This window comes from Miscanthus floridulus, chromosome 2, assembly GCF_019320115.1.
Source record: "Miscanthus floridulus cultivar M001 chromosome 2, ASM1932011v1, whole genome shotgun sequence".
NCBI classification, from domain to species: Eukaryota; Viridiplantae; Streptophyta; class Magnoliopsida; order Poales; family Poaceae; genus Miscanthus; species Miscanthus floridulus.
Window position 1 is genome coordinate 174,034,156 of NC_089581.1, and position 20,396 is coordinate 174,054,551.

A 20,396-nucleotide genomic window follows, 5' to 3' on the forward strand; every position below is an offset into this window, starting at 1 on the left:
ACAACGTTTCCCTTTTCCCTCCGTCGACCCTCCCCTCCACCCACTGAACTTGATTTTCTAACTAATGATGATTCCCTGTCAGTCCCTCCTCTATCTGCAGGTACTCCCAGGGCTGCTGGGCCTCCACCAGGCTTCTCCCTGCCCAGGCCGCCCCCTGTTCAGGAACCTGCAGCACCCGCTGTACAGGCGCCTGCGGCACCCACTATCCCGGCACCTACGGCGCCCGCTGTACAGGCACCTGCGGCGCCCTCTGTACCTGCAGCGCCCGCTGTACAGGTGCCCACGGCGCCCGCTGTACAGGTGCCTGCAGCGCCCCCTGTGCAGGCTGTTTCGGCGCCCACAGTGCCTCCTGTACCCCCTGTGCAGGATGTTTCGGCACCCTCAGCACCCCCTGTACAGGTGCCGGTCCACAGGCCGCCCATCATCCACGTCTACCACCGGCGTCCTCCTGCACCAAGCCCGACGACCGAGCCTTCTGTTGAGGCTCCCGCTCTTCGACGCTCCAGCATCGTCCCATCTCCACCGCACTATGTCAAGCACGGCCCCCAGCTTCCAAGTGGGGTTGTTCCCATCCCACCTATCGCCAATTCCCATGGTATGGCTACCCGTGGGAAGATCGGGTTCCGGCAGCCTTGCTTCGGTCTGCACGCCGAGGTCCTCTCCCCGCTCCCGCGCACGTGTCGCGATGCTCTTGCCAATCCTCACTGGCGCCAGGCCATGGAAGAGGAATTTGCTGCTCTCTCCGACAACCACACTTGGGACCTCGTTCCTCGTCCTCCCAAGGCAAATGTTGTCACCGGTAAATGGATTTTCAAGCACAAATTTCATGTTGATGGCTCTCTGGACAGATACAAGGCTCGCTGGGTTCTTCGCGGGTTTACTCAACAGCCCGGTGTTGATTATGATGAAACATTCAGCCCTGTTGTCAAGCCTGCTACAGTTCGCACAGTCATCACTCTGGCTCATTCTAGGGATTGGCCGATCCATCAACTTAGATGTGAAGAATGCCTTTCTTCATGGCACTCTGTCCGAAACAGTATACTGCTCACAGCCCGCTGGCTTTGTTGATCCTACTCTCCCTGAACATGTTTGCAAACTCAACAAGCCACTCTATGGTTTGAAGCAGGCACCGCGCGCATGGTATAGCCGGTTTGCCTCCTTTCTGCTGACTCTGGGATTTACCTAAGCCAAGTCTGACACCTCTCTGTTTATCTACCGGCGCGGTACTGAGACAGTCTATCTACTCCTCTATGTGGATGATATCGTGCTCACTGCATCTTCTCAGCAAATCTTACACCGGGTCATCGCTGCACTCAAACAAGAATTCGCCATGAAAGATCTTGGTCCTCTGCACCATTTCCTTGGCATAGCTGTTCAACGCAACCGGGACACTCTATTTCTCTCACAACGTCAGTACACCCTGGACATTCTTGCTTGCCACGGCATGAGTGACTGCAAGCCATGCTCTACCCCCGTTGACACTTGTGCTAAGGTCTCTGCTGCTGCCGGCCCTGCTGTTGCTGATCCTATAGCATACCGTAGCCTTGCTGGTGCCCTTCAGTACCTGACTTTCACCCGACCTGACTGATGGATGAGTCTCATGCGTGGCTGGTCTTTGTGGGGCTGTGATGCTCACATGGTCCTTGTGGCTGTTTTTCTGTTTTTAGGACAGCATCTTAGACTAGAGGACAGCATCTTAGCTAGGACAGCATATTAGCATTTTAGACTAGCATCTTGGTATATCCTTGGCTGGCTAGCAGCCTATAAATATGTAACCCCAACCTCTCAGGTTAGTATGGCATTTGTGTGAGCTTGTGTGAGAAATAGACAAGAAAATTGCCCCAACTCCTAGTGTCATCCTCTCTCGATGAGAGTAAGAATTCTCCTACTACCAAGAGTGAGAATTCAGCGACTAACAACTGGTATCAAAGCCGTATTATCCTGTAGCCTGAGCATCTCTTGCTCATCTTCTCTCCCAGCCCCACAACAGCCCCAGCTGTTGGCAGCAGCAGCTCCTCCGGCCGCTCCTATTCACTCCTCTCCCAGCTCGTCTGAAGCAGCCCTCTCCCCACGTAGCAGCCCCCCGGTAGCGCGTCATGTCCGCAGGGCAGTCTCAGCGCTCGGTCGCCTCGAGCACGCGGCGTCGGCAGGAGGCCGAACTTGCCGCGGCAGAGGAACGCGAGCGAGCGGCGGCAGAGACCGCTGCGGCGGCGGCAAGGGCGTCGAGGCTGGCAGCGGCGGAGCTGGCAGCAGCCAGAGCGGAGGCGGAAGCGGCGGCGGCGGCGGCGGAGGTCGAGGCTCTGCGCGGCAGCATCGGCAGCTCCATTTCCGCTGACGACACCGCCGACGTGGACCTCGAGCTGCTAGAGAGGGAGGCAGCGCGAGCGCGGGCGGCGCAGTGGGCAGCCGCGCACGTCCACGAGCGTGGCGGCAGCCCAGACAGGCGCGGACGCGCTGGCGGCGCTCCTGGAGGAGGCGCGCACGGCGGTGGCGCTCCTGGGGCAGCCGCGCACGCCCACGAGCGCGGCGGCAGCCCAGACAGGCGCGGACGCGCCGGTGGCGCTCCTGGAGGAGGCGCGCACGGCGGCGGCGCTCCTGGAGGAGGCGCGCACGGCAATAGTGGCGGACGGGTCGATGGAGAGCGCGGCCTTCACAGGCAGCGTGGCTCTCTCTCCCTGGATCGGTACCGACGGGTCGATGGAGAGCGCGGCCTTCACAGGCAGCGTGGCTCTCTCTCCCCGGATCGGTACCGTGGTTACCACGGGCTCCAGGCTGTTGTCAGGGACGTCGGTCCCAGCGGTGGGTGGCCTACCCTCACCAAGACCAGCTACGTCGAGTGGGCTGCGGTGATGAGGGTAAAGCTCCAGGTGCGACACATGTGGGAGGCAGTCCGGTATGGCGACGTCGACTACGACCTAGATCGACGGGCGCTGGATGCTCTCATCGCTGCAGTCCCGCCCGAGATGTAGTTCTCGCTTACCAGCAAGCGGACTGCCAAGGAGGCTTGGGACGCCATCGCTGCGGCACGCATCAGCAGCGACCGCGCCCGCAAGTCCACACTGCAGACACTTCGCAAGGAGTGGGAGAACCTGGCCTTCAAGCCAGGTGAGGACGTTGATCACTTTGCTCTCCGTCTCAACACTCTGTTGCAGAAGATGGTGCAGTTCGGCGACGACACTTACGGCGAGGAGAGAGCTGTCGAAAAGCTCTTCCGCTGCGTCCCCGAGAAGTACAAGCAGATGGCTCGCTCGATCGAGTCTCTGCTGGATCTCTCCACAATGTCGATCGAGGAGGCGATAGGTCGCCTCAAGGTCGTCGACAGCGATGAGCCACAGTCCCTCTCGGGGCCCATCACCACTGGCGGGAAGCTCCTCCTCACTTGGGAGCAGTGGCTTGCCAGCCAAGGTGACCGGAGGAAGGGGGAGCCTTCTTCCGCGACAGGCAGCCGCAAGCGTGGCAAGCCACGCAAGGCGCACAGAGACGCCCAGGCCAGGGCGCGAGGACATGCCGAGGGTGATGCCCGCAGAGGCGCCCAGGGTGGCGCCGCCAGCAGGCACAAGCCGGCACGACACGACGCCTGCCGCAACTGCGGCCAGCTTGGCCATTGGGCCAAGGACTGTCGACAGCCACGACGCGGCCAGGCCCACGTCGCACAGGCGGAGGAGGAGCCGGCTCTGTTCATGGCACATGCCAGCATCGAGCTACCTCCAGCGGCACCGGTCGCAGCGGCTCTCCTCCACCTTGACGAGCCAAAAGCACACGCCCTCCTCGGCGACAGCTCCAGCAACGACAAGACTGACGGGTGGTGCCTCTACACCGGCGCCACCCATCACATGACCGGTCGACGGGAGTTCTTCACCGAGCTTGACTCTAGCGTCCGAGGCTCCGTCAAGTTTGGGGATGCCTCCGGCGTGGAGATCAAGGGCGTCGGCTCCATCATCTTCACCGCCGTGTCTGGTGAGCACAGGCTGCTCACCGGAGTCTATTACATCCCCGCGTTGAGGAACTCCATCATCAGCTTGGGACAGCTGGATGAGAACGGTTCGCGCGTGGTGGTTGAGGACGGAGTCATGAGGATTTGGGATCGTCGTCGTCGCCTTCTTGCCAAGGTATCCAGAAGCGCAAATCGACTCTACGTCCTTAACGTGCAGGTGGCACAACCCCTCTGTCTCGCTGCTCGTCGGGACGACGAGGCGTGGCAGTGGCACGAGCGTTTCGGGCACCTTCACTTTGAGGCCCTGAAGCGGCTCAGTGCCACGGAGATGGTGCGAGGCCTGCCGTGCCTCGACCATGTGGAGCAGCTCTGCGACGTCTGCGTGTTGACGAAGCAGAGGCGACTCCCCTTTCCCCAGCGGGCGAGCTTTCGAGCCAAGGAGAGGCTCGAGCTCGTGCACGGGGACTTGTGTGGCCCGGTGACACCGGCCACACCGGGAGGACGACGCTACTTCCTGCTGCTCGTCGACGACCTCTCCCGCTACATGTGGGTGATGGTCCTCGGCAGCAAGGGAAAGGCTGCGGACGCCATCAGACGCGCGCAGGCTGCTGCGGAGGCGGAGTGTGGCCGCAAGCTGCGCGTGCTGCGCACCGACAACGGCGGCGAATTCACGGCCGCTGAATTCGCGTCGTACTGCGCTGACGAGGGCATTCAGCGCCACTACTCCGCGCCGTACAGCCCGCAGCAGAACAGCGTCGTCGAGCGGCGCAACCAGACGGTTGTGGGGATGGCTCAGGCCCTCCTCAAGCAGAGGGGGATGCCGGCTGTCTTCTAGGGAGAGGCGGTGGTGACGGCCGTCTATATCCTCAACCGCTCGCCTACCAAGGCGCTCGACGGCAGGACGCCGTACGAGGCTTGGCATGGGCGCAAGCCGACGGTCTCCCACTTGCGGGTCTTCAGCTGCCTCGCGTTCGCCAAGGAGCTTGGCCACATCAGCAAGCTCGACGACAGGAGCACTCCGGGAGTGTTCATCGGCTACGCGGAGGGCTCGAAGGCCTACCGGATCCTCGACCCGAAGACACAGCGTGTGCGCACGGCGTGCGACGTTGTGTTCGACGAAGGGCGAGGATGGGCGTGGGACAAGGCGGTGGACGATGGCTCGGCTCCGACGTACGACGACTTCACTGTCGAGTACGTCCACTTCGAGGGAGCTGGGGGAGTAGGCAGCTCTTCTTCGGCGAGCGCGTCTACCCCAGTCCCCGAGCCTCCACCGACCCCGGCGCCTGCTACTCCGATAGCTCCACGCTCTCCAGCCAGGACCTCGGCTGCGATAAGTTCTTCGCCGGCTTCACCACAGCCGGCAACGCCACGCACTCCAGCACCGACAGGCACCTCTCCGGGCACGTCTACTCCAACACCAGCTCGTGTCGAGCACAGCCCGGTTGAGCTCGCTACTCCGCTCTCTCACGACGAGGAGCGCATCGACGCGTACCACGACGGCGAGCCGTTGCGGTACCGTACGATGGAGAACCTTCTCGGCGACCAGTTGGTGCCGGGACTGGTGCCTCACGACCTGGAGGACCTGGAGGCGCAGTTGCACCTTGCATGTGACGACGGCGAGCCTCGGTCGTTCGCAGAGGCCGAGAGACACGCGGCATGGCGCGTCGCGATGCAGTTGGAGATGGATGCGATTGAGAAGAAGCGCACCTAGGAGCTTGCTGACCTTCCTCATGGCCACCGCGCGATCACCCTTAAGTGGGTGTACAAGCTGAAGAGGGATGAAGCCGGCGCCATCGTGAAGCACAAGGCTCGCTTGGTGGCACGAGGTTTCGTGCAGCAGGAGGGGGTCGACTTCGACGACGCCTTTGCTCCCGTGGCACGGATGGAGTCCGTGCGACTCCTCGCGCTAGCTGCCCAGGAGGGCTGGCGTGTTCATCACATGGACGTCAAGTCGGCGTTCCTTAACGGCGACTTGAAGGAGGGCAAGGTGCTCCGCCTGCGCAAGGCCCTCTATGGCTTGCGGCAGGCACCGAGGGCGTGGAATGCCAAGTTGGATTCCACGCTAAAGGGGATGGGCTTCGAGCAAAGCACACACGAGGCGGCCATCTACCGACGGGGCAATGGAGGTAATGCCCTGCTGGTGGGTGTCTACGTCGACGACTTGGTGATCACCGGCACCAAGGATGCGGAGGTGGCGGCATTCAAGGAAGAGATGAAGGCCACCTTCCAGATGAGTGACCTAGGGCCTCTCTCCTTCTACCTGGGAATCGAGGTACACCAGGATGACTCTGGGATCACGCTTCGACAGACCGCCTACGCCAAGCGCGTCGTTGAGCTAGCTGGGCTCACCGACTGCAACCCAGCTCTCACTCCGATGGAGGAGAGGCTGAAGCTGAGCCGCGACAGCACGACGGAGTTGGTGGACACTACGCAGTACCGGCGTCTCGTGGGGAGCCTTCGCTACCTCGCCCACACACGGCCGGACTTGGCATTCTCCGTCGGCTACGTTAGTCGGTTCATGCAGCGACCGACGACGAAGCACCAGCAGGCTGTGAAGAGGATCATCCGCTACGTTGCGGGGACTCTCGACCACGGCCTCTACTACCCGAGGTGCCCTGGGGCGGCACACTTCGTCGGGTACAACGACAGCGACCACGCCGGCGACATCGACACCAGCAAGAGCACGAGCGGGATCCTCTTCTTCCTCGGCAAGTGCCTCGTTAGCTGGCAGTCGATCAAGCAGCAGGTGGTGGCCCTGTCCAGCTGCGAGGCCAAGTACATAGCGGCCTCCACCGCTTCGACTCAGGCGCTCTGGCTCGCTCGACTGCTTGGTGATCTCCTCGGCAGAGATACTAGAGCGGTGGAGCTCAGGGTGGACAGCAAGTCCGCTCTGGCCCTGGCAAAGAACCCCGTGTTCCACGAACGCAGCAAGCACATCCGGGCGAGGTACCACTTCATCCGAGGCTGTTTGGAGGAAGGGAGCATCAAGGCGAGCTACATCAACACCAAGGACCAGCTTGCGGACCTGCTCACCAAGCCCCTTGGGAGGATCAAGTTCCTTGAGCTCTGCTCCAGGACCGGGATAGTTCAACTCTCCCACAAGACGACGCACAAGACTTAGGGGGAGAATGATGGATAAGTCTCATGTGTGGCTGGTCTTTATGGGGCTGTGATGCTCACATGGTCCTTGTGGCTGTTTTTCTGTTTTTAGGACAGCATCTTAGAGGACAGCATCTTAGACTAGAGGACAGCATCTTAGCTAGGACAGCATATTAGCATCTTAGACTAGCATCTTAGACTAACATCTTGGCATATCCTTGGCTGGCTAGCAGCCTATAAATATGTAACCCCAACCCCTCAGGTTGGTATGGCATTTGTGTGAGCTTGTGTGAGAAATAGACAAGAAAATTGCCCCAACTCCTAGTGTCATCCTCTCTCGATGAGAGTAAGAATTCTCCTACTACCAAGAGTGAGAATTCAGCGACTAACACTGACATCGCCTACGCTGTTCAACAAGTCTGCCTATATATGCATGATCCCAGGGAAGCTCATCTTGTGGCTGCCAAGCGGATCCTTCGCTACCTTCAGGGCACTCTTGACTTTGGCCTTGTCATTCCCCGCTCTGCTCCGACTCAGCTCGTGGTCTACACCGACGCTGACTGGGCCGGCTGCCCTGACACCCGCCTCTCCACCTCCGGCTACGCTGTCTTCCTCGGTGGCAGCCTCATCTCCTGGTCCTCCAAGCGCCAACCCACGGTTTCGCGCTCAAGTGCCGAGGCCGAATACCGCGCTGTTGCTAACGGCGTGGCTGAAGCCTCCTGGCTGCGGCAACTTCTCCAGGAGCTGCATCACCCGCTGGCCTCTGCCTCCCTCGTCTACTGCGACAACGTCAGCGCCGTCTACCTCTCTACCAACCCCGTTCAACATCAGCGCACCAAGCACATGGAGATCGACCTCCACTTCGTTCGGGAACGGGTCGCCCTTGGGGCTGTCCGTGTGCTTCATGTTCCCACCACGTCGCAGTTCGCCGATGTCTTCACCAAGGGTCTTCCCTCCTCGGTCTTCATGGATTTTCGCTCCAGCCTGAACGTTCGTCCCAACAACGTTCCGACTGCGGGGGGTGTTAGAGTTATTAGTCCCTATTTATTGTTGCCAATTCCCTAGGCTAGACTGGCCCCTTGGGGCGCCGCCTCCAGGCTGGCCAGACCCTTTGGGCTCTCTTGTACTCTCTATATATATGTAACACCTCTGCTGTAATCATTCATTAAGCTAATCAATCTCAGCCTTTGGCTTCTATCACTGAGTTCGACTCCCCGTGGGAGCGAATTTCAGGCTGAGGTTAAAAAAATCCCCTCGCCCGCCCCTAGGTGCCAAAGCGCAGTTAGGCCCCGGCCCGGTTCTCACAGGGTTACGGTACCACTGCGTCAGGATGGGGGCGGGGGTTCGGGGGTTTTCTCGATCTGTGTGAGAAGATCTTCTTCTTAAGGGAAAACCCCAGGGCCGTCATCCCCCCGCAGGTCGAGTTTTTTTATTATTATTATTATTTGTCATTTTTTGAAGATTCACATAACCAGTACATTGAAGTTCACTTTCATATTCTTAAGATAGAGCATGATATATATAAAAAAAAAGACGTACCCAGTGCAGAGAGTTCCCGAGCTGTGCGGGGTCTGGGGAAGGGTGTCAGTGGCAAGCCTTACCCTCGCCTGTGCAATGCGAGGTATATTGTTAGTAGACAAAACTATTACATATTAACATGGCTTAAAAATGCTGCCCATGTTGCATCTGTTACAGGTTTTTTTTATCGTAAAACATCTGTTACAGGTTATTAGTGATGTTTGACTTTGAGGTAGTGTGTTGCAGAAGTCTGGTGGTTAGTGGATGCAACATGCTTAGTTGAGTTTTCTTCAGAAAAAATTGAAGCTACAGTTATTCAACCTCAGTCCTCACATGCCTAAATTGTGAAAGCCATTATTCTCTCTGTCCCTATATATGTTGTTCCATCATTGCACTGGAAAGATATGAGATCAGAAGAACAGGCCTCATTGGACGGCTTGGTAATAGTAACTACACTAAATCCATATGTATATATGGTATGTGCTTGCCCATGCATTTGCATGAACTGTCAATAAATAAATGTTGGCCAATTCCATTTTTCATAGCAGTAAATGGCCCTTGTCGTGTAAGCCAGTCAGAGAAAATTGAACTAATTGTTATTTACTATTTCAAACACATATGTTTATGAATGAACTATGTCTCCAACTCAGTTATGTTTGTTCCTATAGATCAAACCTCTTGTTGAACCCACCAAGGTTATCATGAAGACCCCCATACGTACTTTCCGGTGGCATGAATTTTTCCCAAGAGGTATGTATGTTTTTCGAACAATATTTCGTGCTCATTCAATTGTACCGATACCAAAGTTTATTGTGCAGAAAAGAGCAACATCGGTGTTGTTATTGCACTTTGGGCCCCAATCATTCTGGTAGGACCTTCTCCTTTGCTTTTCTCGAGAATTTAAGGTCTTCTTATGACCACACATATTGTTTTCTCCTGAAAACAGGAAGTTAAATTGTTTGTCTCCTATTAAATAAATGTGTATTATGTGGACTTGAGCAGTGTAGGAGGACGACATTGATTTTCGTGCATTTTTGTTTTCTTTACAGGTATATTTCATGGATACACAAATTTGGTATACAATCTTCTCCACTCTGCTTGGTGGAATTTACGGTGCTTTCCAACGACTCGGAGAGGTATTTTTCTTGTTGACTTTTTTCTACATACGAATCATGCACAAAAGATTTATTTTCAGATTTCTTTATGGTACAAATGATCTTTTGGCAGAAATTATCTAGCGAATATAGGAAGTAACAACACATCAATTTAGGAAGTGTCTTTATTAGAATCTTACCCATGCAGTAAATCCTAGTACTTGTGAGTCTCTGACTAACCCTGATAAGGGATTTCTTGCTGTTCGTTTAACTAATTCTGGTGAACGGAATGTGCTCAATAAGTTCAGGGGTCAGGAGTAACTCAAAAAGATATCTAAAAAGTGATAGATTACCCTGAATAGATCTATGACTTTCTGATTACACAATGATTTTGTGTACTTCAAATGACTAATTGCAGTTTTGCAAAGAATTCTATCACATTTACCTGAAGAGACAGATTCAGACACTGGGTGTGGTGACTTTGTTTAATTCAATACCTTTAGCCTCTTATGTGCATCTAATTTTGGTTGAAACATTTGATAAAAAGCAAACCTTTCATTTTTTTTGGGTGAGACAGATTCGTACACTGGGGATGCTGCGATCTCGCTTTGATTCAATACCTTTAGCCTTTAACTCATGCTTAATTCCTGTTGAAACATCTGATACAAAAAGGAAGAAAGGTCTGAGGTCTTACTTACACAATCGTTTCAAAGAGGTGCCATTTGTACTCTTAATATATTTCTGCAAACTTCAAATGGCTTGATTGCTAATTCTGTGTATATTTTTTTGTTATTGATGCTACTTTTTAGATGGAACATGCAGACAAGGAGAATATAGCAGCAAGGTTTGCACAAATGTGGAATGAAATTATCACCAGCTTTCGAGATGAAGATCTTATAGACAACAGGTGATTGGATTATATGGGTAAACTTAATTTCCAGCTCGATTTGTTTTTCCTGACCTAAGTTGATACCCACATTTTTTTATTTAGGGAGAAGGAGCTGCTACTTGTTCCTTATGTGTCTGATCAGGCCCTTGGTGTCATGCAGTGGCCTCCATTTTTACTTGCCAGCAAGGTTATTATCTGCTTTTTAATTTTTATCTGCTTTTTAATTTTTATGGCTTTATTCTTTGTATTACATTTAAAGGCTTTGTTGTTGTTGTTATTCTTTGTATTACATCATGTTAGAGGCAATGTTCATTCATATTTTGTTTGTAAGTTAAAAAGGGTTGACCTGTTGTTAACATCATGAATGTCAGATCCCGGTAGCAGTTGACATGGCTAAAGATAGCAATGGCAAAGACCGAGATCTGAAAAAGAGGCTTGAGAATGATTATTATTTTAAGTGTGCAATTGAGGAATGTTATGCATCATTTAAGAATATCATCAATGACCTTGTACAGGGCGAACCAGAGAAAAGGTCCCTCCTATATTTCATCTATTAAACTCTGAAGAAATAATTTACTGATCCATGGCCTACTTGATGGTGTTTATTTATGTGCTTTCAGGGTCATAAATAAGATATTTGCAGAAGTTGAAAAATGCATCTCTGAGGACAAAGTTATTGCAGATTTGAACATGCGTGCCCTGCCAGATCTCTACTCCAAGTTTGTTGAGTTGGTAAAATACTTGGTATGTATAACCTATATACTTTTTTTTAACGCAATTGACAGGAGCTCTGTCTTTAGTTTATAAGGAAAACCGGGCCCGAAAACCTAACACTTGCATTGTTAATTTAAGGAAAATCAGCAAAAATCCTAACATCAGAAGCATGGCCGAAACGGCAAACCCAAACCCCACCAGCTGCAAGTCATCGCTGCCAAACCCTAACATCGAATTAAAGAGAAGTAGATTGCGTATAACACATGGGATATTTGCATTGACCCTTTTGTGTTGACCCTCCCCAGATACATATGGCAGTATGAGATTACAATATCCTAACTACCAAATATACTCTAACAACAGAACTAGCTATCAATATAGAGAAGTATTTAAATGTCCATCTGTTATTCTGTTATCAAAAGGTGCTAGATGTTGAAGTGAATAAGTGGATTGCCCACCTCTTCCCAATGGCTTAAGCTTTGTAGTTAATAAGCCCTGCTTTCTAAGCACTTCCTAGATAACTATGCTAGTTAATTATAGTCATTAAAGACCTTGGGCAGCCCAAGAGGTGTGTACGGCTGCCAAGGCACCTATCTGATTAGCTATGCTCTAGTGAGCTGTTTGTAATCAATGCAATGTCTATCTCTATATATAATCAAGGAGACGGCCTGGGGTTTGTGGCTGTTCAGGCTAATCAAGTCTGTTACCTCCAACATTTGGTATCAGAGCTAGGTTAGACACCAGAGAGCCACGAGGCCAACTCCTCACCTTCTCCACCCCATGTCGACCTCTGCTGAGCGCGCTGCCAGGCTCAAGGCCAAGGGAACCGGCGATGGAGAGCTGGGCGACTCCTCCGGCCGTGCCGCGCGCTTGAAGGCTGCAGAGGAAGCAGTAGCGCTGGCAGTCCAGGCAGCAAAGCAGGCGGCGGCTGCTGCAGAGGCGGCAGCAAGGACGGCGCAGGAGCTGCGGGCCGAAATTGCTGCTGAGAAGGGAGAAGAAGAGGATGCAGAGGAGGAGGAAGAGGAGGCGGAGAGCAGGAATCGGGGGCTGCGGACTCCGTCGCGAGACAGGAGGCGCTCGCAGTCACCACTGCGGGACCGGAGGCGCGGCCGCGGCGGCGGTCGCTACGAATCACCGCACGGCAGAGTGGTGTACCGCGACTCCGGTAGCAGCACATCGTGGCCGATGCTGGACAAGTCGAACTACTACGAGTGGAGTCAGACCATGAAGCTGAGGATGCAGGCGCGCGATCTCTGGGACGCCATCGAGGGCGGCCCTGTCCAGTTTCGCGATGACAGGCGTGCACTGGAGGTGATTGTCGGGGCCGTGCCCAAGGAGATGGGCATCCCACTCCTCGACAAGGCTACGGCGAAGGAGGCGTGGGACGCCATCGCTGTGACTCGCATCGGCGTGGACCGGGTCCGTCGAGCAACGCTGCAGCGCCTACGCCGCGATTGGGAGAACATCGGCGTCAACCCCGGCGAGCAAGTGGAGGATTTCGCCCTGCGTCTGTCAACTCTACACCAGCAGCTTGTCATTCATGGTGACAAGGACATCACTGAGGAGCGTGTGGTGGAGAAGTTTCTGCGCACGGTGCCAGCCAAGTACGCGCAAATTGTTGTCGCCATTGAGCAGTTCCTCGACTTTGAGGTGCTCACTCTTGAGGAGGTGACTGGAAGGCTCAAGGCGGTGGATAATCGCGAGGAACAAGCGCTGACCGAGCCGGTGGCCATCAACGGCAAGCTGCTGTACACCGAGGAGCAGTGGAGAGCGCGCTGGAGGAAGGAGAAGAAGGGAGATGATGCCGGTGGTTCTGGATTCAGGAACCAGCGCGGTGGCGGTGGACGTAGCCACGGTGGTGGACGAGGACGAGATAGAGGCGGTGGACGTGGTGGCGGACGAGGAGATGGCAATGTTGCTGGCCGCGTCGGCCCCAACACCTGCCTCAACTGCAACCAGGAGGGCCACTGGGCACGTGAGTGTCCCCAGCCGCGCCGTGAAGATGCAGAGCGCGGCGGTGGAGGTGGAAACCGTGCTGGCCGCAGCGGTGGCAATCGTGGTGGAGGTCGTGGCGGCGGAAATCAGGCTGGGCAGCGTGGCGGGAACCAAGGAAGGCATGAGGCGCGCGCCCAGTACGCCGAGTGCGATGAAGATGGCGCTCTGTTTCTGGCACATGGCTTCATTAGCCTGGAACAGAGCACGCTGGCGCACAGCTACACGGCGCAGCATGTCGAGTTCTCCGAGCCACGTGCTCGCGCGTATCTCGGCGTGGACGAAGAAGAGGTGGACAGCGGTTGGTACCTGGACTCCAGCGCGACGCATCACATGACTGGGCGCCAAGAGTTCTTTGCTGATCTGAACACTGGCGTTCGAGGAACGGTCCGGTTCGGGGACGCGTCGAAGGTAGAGATCAAGGGCGTCGGGTCTATTGTTTTCCAAGCCAAGACCGGTGAGCAGAGGGTTCTTCATGGCGTCTACTTCATTCCGGCGCTGAATAACTCTATCCTAAGTCTGGGACAGCTTGATGAAGGAGGGTCCAAGGTTGTGATTGACGATGGCGTGCTTCGCATTTGGGACAAGAGCCGCCGTCTGCTCGCCAAGGTACACAGAGGGAAGAATAGGTTGTATATTCTGCATCTTGAGGCTGCACAACCTCTCTGTCTCGCGGCACGCAAGGATGAAGAGGCGTGGCAGTGGCACGAGCGTTTCGGCCATCTGCACTTCGATGCACTCCGGCGACTCAGCAAGGAGGAGATGGCGCGCGGGATGCCGGTGGTTGACCATGTTGAGCAGGTGTGTGACACCTGCGTTACCACCAAGCAGAGGCGGCGTTCTTTTCCGGCTGCAGCAGCATACCGTGCCCAGAATCAGCTTGAGCTGGTGCACGGTGACCTGTGCGGTCCGGTCACACCAGCGACACCGGCGGGCAACCGTTATATCTTGCTGCTCGTCGATGACGCCACCCGCTTTATGTGGGCTGTGTTGCTGCCATCCAAGGACGCAGCAGCAGAAGCAATTAAGAAGGTCAAGGTGGCAGCAGAGGTGGAAAGCGGGCGCAAGTTGAAGGTCCTGCGCACCGACAATGGCGGCGAATTCACTGTCGCGGAGTTTACTGCATACTGCGCTGATGAAGGTATTAAACGGCATTTCAGTGCCCCTTATTCACCGCAACAGAATGGTGTTGTTGAGCGCAGGAACCAAACAGTGGTGGCCATGGCACGAGCTTTGCTCAAGCAACGCCAGATGCCCTCTCGGTTTTGGGGGGAGGCTGTGATGACGGCTGTGCACATTCTGAATCGATCCCCGACGAAGGCGCTGAAGAATGCCACTCCTTATGAGGCGTGGCACGGCCGGGCACCAACAGTCGGCCACCTCAAGGTCTTTGGCTGTGTGGCTTATACCCGGCGGCTTACTCAGCTTCGCAAGCTCGATGACCGCGGCGAGGCTGGCGTGTTTATCGGCTATGCGGAAGGGGCCAAGGCATACCGTATCTATGATCCAGTGTCCCAGCGCGTGCGTGTCAGCCGCGATGTGGTGTTCGACGAAGGCCGCGGCTGGGACTGGGCATCACCGGCAGCAGGCACACTAGAAGCAGCGAGCAGTGAGTTTACTGTTGAATTCCCATGGGCGGAGGAACTCCCTGAAGTAGGAAGTTCAGCGTCGCCTTCACTATCTCCTCCGCCACATCCTGCATCGCCTGGTTTCTCTCCGGTGAATGCAGGAGAGCCTGCAGCGGAAGCAGAGGAGCCCGCAGCGGAGGCAGAGGCGCCTGCGTCGTCCAGAACACCTACACCAGCTCCAGCAAGTCCTCAGGTTGAGCATGTGACCCCCCCTGGAGGATGATGATGAAAGGGTGGATGCCTGCCACGACGATGAAGAACTCCGCTATCGGAAGATTCATGACATTATTGGTGATAAGCCAACCCCTCCGCCGGCGCAGCGGCTGTTTGCAGAACTGAATCTCACCCATTCTGGTGAGCCTACAAGCTATGAAGAAGCCAAAGCTGATCCAGATTGGCAAGCAGCGATGAAGGAGGAGCTGAGATCAGTAGAGCGGAATGGGACTTGGGAACTTGTTTCTCCCCGTCCTGGTCACCGTCCAATTTCACTGAAATGGGTGTTTAAGCTGAAGAAGGATGAACATGGAGCTGTAATTAGGCACAAGGCAAGACTTGTGGCCCGTGGTTTTGTGCAGCAGGAAGGAGTTGATTATGAAGATGCTTTTGCACCGGTTGCAAGGATGGAATCAGTGCGTGTTTTGCTTGCCCTAGCAGCACAAGAGGGATGGGCAGTACATCACATGGATGTGAAGTCTGTATTTTTGAATGGAGAACTCCAGGAGGAGGTTTATGTTACACAGCCTCCAGGTTTTGTAGTACCAGGAGAGAAGAAAGTGTACAGGCTGCACAAGGCTCTGTATGGCCTAAGACAGGCTCCTCGGGCATGGAATGCCAAGCTTGACTTGACTCTCAAGCAGATGGGTTTTGAGCAGAATGTGTATGAAGCTGCTATGTACAGGAAGGGATCAGGTGACTCCCTACTGGTAATTGGAGTCTATGTTGATGATTTGATCATCACAGGAGTCAACCAGCAGAAGATTGAAGCTTTCAAGGTAAAGATGAAGCAAACCTTTGAAATGAGTGATTTGGGTCTTCTGTCTTTCTATCTGGGAGTTGAGGTGAGACAATCAGAGGGGAGCATCACTCTGAAGCAAACCCATTATGCTAAGAAGATACTTGAGCTTGGTGGTATGGCAGGTTGTAATCCAGCCACCACACCCATGGAAGAAAGGTTGAAATTGAGCAAGGAAAGCATAGCAAAGGAAGTAAATCCAACTCAGTACAAAAGACTGGTTGGCAGCTTGAGATACCTAGTGCACACAAGACCAGATTTGGCTTTTGCTATAGGGTATGTTAGCAGATTTCTGGAGAAGCCAACAACTGAACATCTTCAGGCTGTGAAGAGGATCTTGAGATACCTGGCTGGTACTCTAGATCATGGGCTCTGCTACACCAGAACAACAGGCAAAGCAAGGTTTGTGGGTTACAGTGATTCAGATTTGGCTGGAGATGTTGATTCAAGCAAAAGCACAACTGGATGTTTGTTCTTCCTTGGAACCAGCCTGGTCAGCTGGCAGTCTGTCAAACAGAGAGTTGTTGCTCTGTCTAGCTGTGAGGCTGAATATGTGGCAATGACAACAGCTGCAACCCAAGCTTTGTGGTTGTCAAGACTGTTTGCAGATTTGTTGGGAAGAAAAGTTGAGGTGGTGGAACTCAGAGTAGACAATAAGTCTGCTCTGGCTTTGGCAAAGAATCCTGTTTTCCATGACAGGAGCAAGCATATTAGAATCAAGCATCATTTCATCAGAGATTGTGTGGAAGAAGGTAGCATCAAGACAGAGTTCATTCCCACTGCAGATCAGCTCGCTGATATACTGACTAAAGCCTTGGGCAAAACCAAGCTGGAAGAGATGAGGAGCAGGATTGGGATCAAGGAGATCAAGATTAGTTGAAGCAGGTCTTAGGGGGAGAAATGTAGTTAATAAGCCCTGCTTCCTAAGCACTTCCTAGATAACTATGCTAGTTAATTATAGTCATTAAAGACCTTGGGCAGCCCAAGAGGTGTGTACGGCTGCCAAGGCACCTATCTGATTAGCTATGCTCTAGTGAGCTGTTTGTAATCAATGCAATGTCTATCTCTATATATAATCAAGGAGACGGCCTGGGGTTTGTGGCTGTTCAGGCTAATCAAGTCTGTGTTACCTCCAACAAGCTTTTGGGTTCACCTAGAGGGCAAACAGCAGGTTGTGGCAAGCCACGCTTCGCAAGATGGTCTGCTGTCCAGCATCTATTATTCACTGCAAGCCAAATCAAGAACTTGCACTTTATGGGGCCTAGCTTCTCCAAATCTGCTTCCATGGTGCAAATCTTGTTGTACCGATGAAAAAGCGCATCATAAGCAGATTTGCTGCTGTAAATTCCACTCTTTGAAAATCCCCAAGAGTACCAACTCCTTTACTGTTCTCTGTTTTGATACTCTCTTAGGAACCAGTGCAAAGCTAGCTAACTTCAGGAAACTCTTTGAAATCATTCATTAATGTTTTGTTTAAAACAATGGACAGCTATGGTCACACCAACAGAGCATGTTCGATGTAGTGTTATGCTTGTGCTTTTGATACCTTGGGTTTTTACAACAATGAATACTAGAGACACCTGTAGGGAAAGTAAACAAGACGATACTTTTTGGGAAAGACAGGGTTAGCGCTGCTTGGGTTGAGCCATTCCTAACAACTCATCCAGCATTGACTTTCTTGCTTTAACTAACCTGACGCCTGGCCCTTTTGCTCTAGGCTCTACTCCTTGTCATTGATTTCTAGCTAGCTTTCCCACTCGCATAAAAGGAATGAATCGAGGGTATTTACTTGCATTTCTTTGTCCTACTTGGGCTTTAAGAAGAGAGGATTTATTAGCACGACGAGCATCGCATGCTAACCGGGGGATTGAATAGGATATCATAGAATGTAGCATATTGTCTGAACTTATAGCATGATGCCTACCTATGTTAGGGAAAAAATAAGGTTGTTTTACATAATATTAGACCCATGGTGCAAACATTTAGGAAGCATTCAAACCTTTCCTTGCTTGGCTTACAATGTAAGCAAGATTGATATGCAGAACTAATAGAGGGCAATAATTACAACTGTGTTCTCTGCAGCAATAATGTTGAGGAAACTGCTCACCACCTATTTTTCAGTTGCCCCTTCAGCCAGGAATGTTGGCAGCACTTGGGAATCCAATGGAACCTTCAGAGTGAATTCTTTCAAATGATGATACAATCAAAACAGCAGCACCAAAATCCTTTCTTCATGGAGACCTTCATCATTGCTGCCTGGCATATTTGGAAGCAGAGAAACAACTTCATATTTGACAGAGGCCGGCCTTCTTTCTCTTCTTGGAAAAACGTCTTCTGTGAAGAGGCCAAACTTCAGGCGTTTAGAATGAGAGATGATAAACGTGTAGCTTTTCTCCTCTGTTTAGATCTCCTCTCTTAGGCCTCCCTGGTTTTTGGCCTGCGGTTCCCTTCCCGCTGTGGCTACCTCACCCCTCCGGCTGGTTGGTTTGTTGTTATTTCTCTATCTTTTGTACAGGTTTCTGTTTTTATTTAATAAAATCCTACAGTGGGGGCTTCCCTGCTGTATTTCCCGTTCAAAAAAAGAACTAAAAGAGTTATTATAGGGGAACACGATACATGTTTATGTATAGGCATTGACAGAACCAACCACCGATATCCATGCCTAATATAAGTCAATCTACAGGTGCGCCAGACTTGGGAGTCCAAGGCAGCACAAAACGTATACATACCGGGCTCTAGGCCCATCTGCCTATCTAACAGATAATGATTGGATTGCTAAGCTTCTATTATACTTTTATCTTTTTCAAAACATTTACTGTTATTGCATCACTCAATGTTTGTTGTACACAGAAATGGAATCTAATCTGGTTTATCTTCATGTTTATTCCCTAGATTCCACTGGTCTAATTCATCTTAATCTTATCCTTTTTTATGATATCAGAAGGAGAATGATGAGAAAGACAGGAGTGCTGTAATAAAGATTTTTCAAGATATGCTGGAGGTTGTAACAAGAGATATATTTGACGACCAACTTAGGTACAAGTATTGTTTTAAGCTTGTACATATATTACCAAGTGTGGGACACTTCACTGTGCTAACTTAATGTTTCACATCCTGTGGACAATGTCCATTTCAGGCAATAACCATATACAGCTTTTTCTGTTAAATTGTTTGCAATATTGAGTTTCAAGCATCATCCGTATCACCCAAAAGCTTAAAACAAGGATGGACTTTGTGCCATAGATTTCCACAAGCGCAGCTATCAAAATAGCCTGTGGTCTCCTAGAGACGAGTAACATGAAAACTGAATTTTTTACTAGTATATGCAGTACTCTTGCCATGACTTCTCTTTGGCCATGGGCTATTGTTCTAGAATCCTATGGTTTATGCTAAAACAATGTTCTAGAAATACTGAATTCATGCATTTTGCAATCCCTCCAAAAACATGCCAATCACAAAGATAAGATGGAAATCCTGATGCTGATATATGTCTCGTGCTTTCTTTTGTCCTGGCTTTCTACAACAGCAGTAACAACAAAGACTTTATGTCCAAAGCAAGTTGGGTAGGCTTCTGCCTGACTTTCTGTAGCTAATCATTTTTTCGCAACATGACAGTATTTTGGAGCCAAGTCATGGAGGCTCATATCAAAAGCATGATGACACAACCGCATGGGATAAAGAGTATCAGTTGTTTCAACCATATGGAGCTATCAAGTTTCCCCTACAAGTCACGACCACAGATGCTTGGCTAGAAAAGGTTATTAAGCTATAATTAAACTTTGCAAAATTGAATGCATGTTGACTTTTCTGTGCAGTGTTCTTGAATGCTTTGTTGCTTATATGATTCGTTTCACTCCAGATAAAAAGGCTGGAACTACTACTTACCGTGAAGGAATCTGCTATGGATGTTCCTTCAAATCTAGAAGCCAGAAGGCGTCTTACCTTTTTTACCAACTCCTTATTTATGGATATGCCTGATGCACCCAAAGTCCGAAACATGCTCTCGTTTTCGTAAGTACTTGTGAATAACTCAGTCATTATTTTCTTGAAGCTCATATCATATCACTTTTGCACTGTGTCATATGCCCAGTGTTCTTGTGATACTTGCCTCTCTAACTCTTCTCGAACAGTTACTCTGTTAATTTGAATACCTTTCCTGAAGGCATTATTTTTTTCTTTATTTGTAGTCAATTTACTGAAATACTTCACTGCTATGTCATCTGAAATTTGCAAAACAGAAGCATAGTAGATCACAGACAGACATGATTATTGAATACATTTTTTCCTTTTCACTTTTAAGTTATTTTCCTCTCCTTGACTCCTTTTCCCCTGTCATAAATTCGCTGTTGGCGCCTATAAATGATGATATTTTGTCTGTATCTGCAGCGCATTGACCCCTTATTACAATGAACCCGTTCTTTTCTCTATAAAAGAGCTTGAGGAAGAAAATGAAGATGGAGTTTCCACCCTATTCTACCTGCAAAAAATTTATCCAGGTTGAGGCACAACTCTGTCC

The 20,396-nt window shown here is 51.7% G+C and overlaps 1 protein-coding gene across 7 annotated transcripts in view; it reads left to right on the forward strand.

The window, feature by feature from the left end:
* Window positions 1-20,396, forward strand: part of LOC136535754 (callose synthase 3-like) — a 49,270-nt gene that overhangs the window by 24,322 nt on the left and 4,552 nt on the right. For 6 of the 7 annotated variants that reach the window (XM_066528136.1, XM_066528139.1, XM_066528137.1 and 3 more), the window contains 15 exons: window positions 8,539-8,654; window positions 8,798-8,829; window positions 8,954-9,027; window positions 9,220-9,301; window positions 9,370-9,419; window positions 9,601-9,687; window positions 10,223-10,360; window positions 10,455-10,552; window positions 10,637-10,721; window positions 10,906-11,066; window positions 11,155-11,278; window positions 18,822-18,916; window positions 19,496-19,637; window positions 19,740-19,891; window positions 20,267-20,376. In XM_066528136.1, the coding sequence (XP_066384233.1) occupies window positions 8,539-8,654; window positions 8,798-8,829; window positions 8,954-9,027; window positions 9,220-9,301; window positions 9,370-9,419; window positions 9,601-9,687; window positions 10,223-10,360; window positions 10,455-10,552; window positions 10,637-10,721; window positions 10,906-11,066; window positions 11,155-11,278; window positions 18,822-18,916; window positions 19,496-19,637; window positions 19,740-19,891; window positions 20,267-20,376 (1,546 nt within the window). The remainder of the gene's footprint in view (window positions 1-8,538; window positions 8,655-8,797; window positions 8,830-8,953; window positions 9,028-9,219; window positions 9,302-9,369; window positions 9,420-9,600; window positions 9,688-10,222; window positions 10,361-10,454; window positions 10,553-10,636; window positions 10,722-10,905; window positions 11,067-11,154; window positions 11,279-18,821; window positions 18,917-19,495; window positions 19,638-19,739; window positions 19,892-20,266; window positions 20,377-20,396) is intronic. The other variant, XM_066528140.1, reaches the window with a different exon arrangement.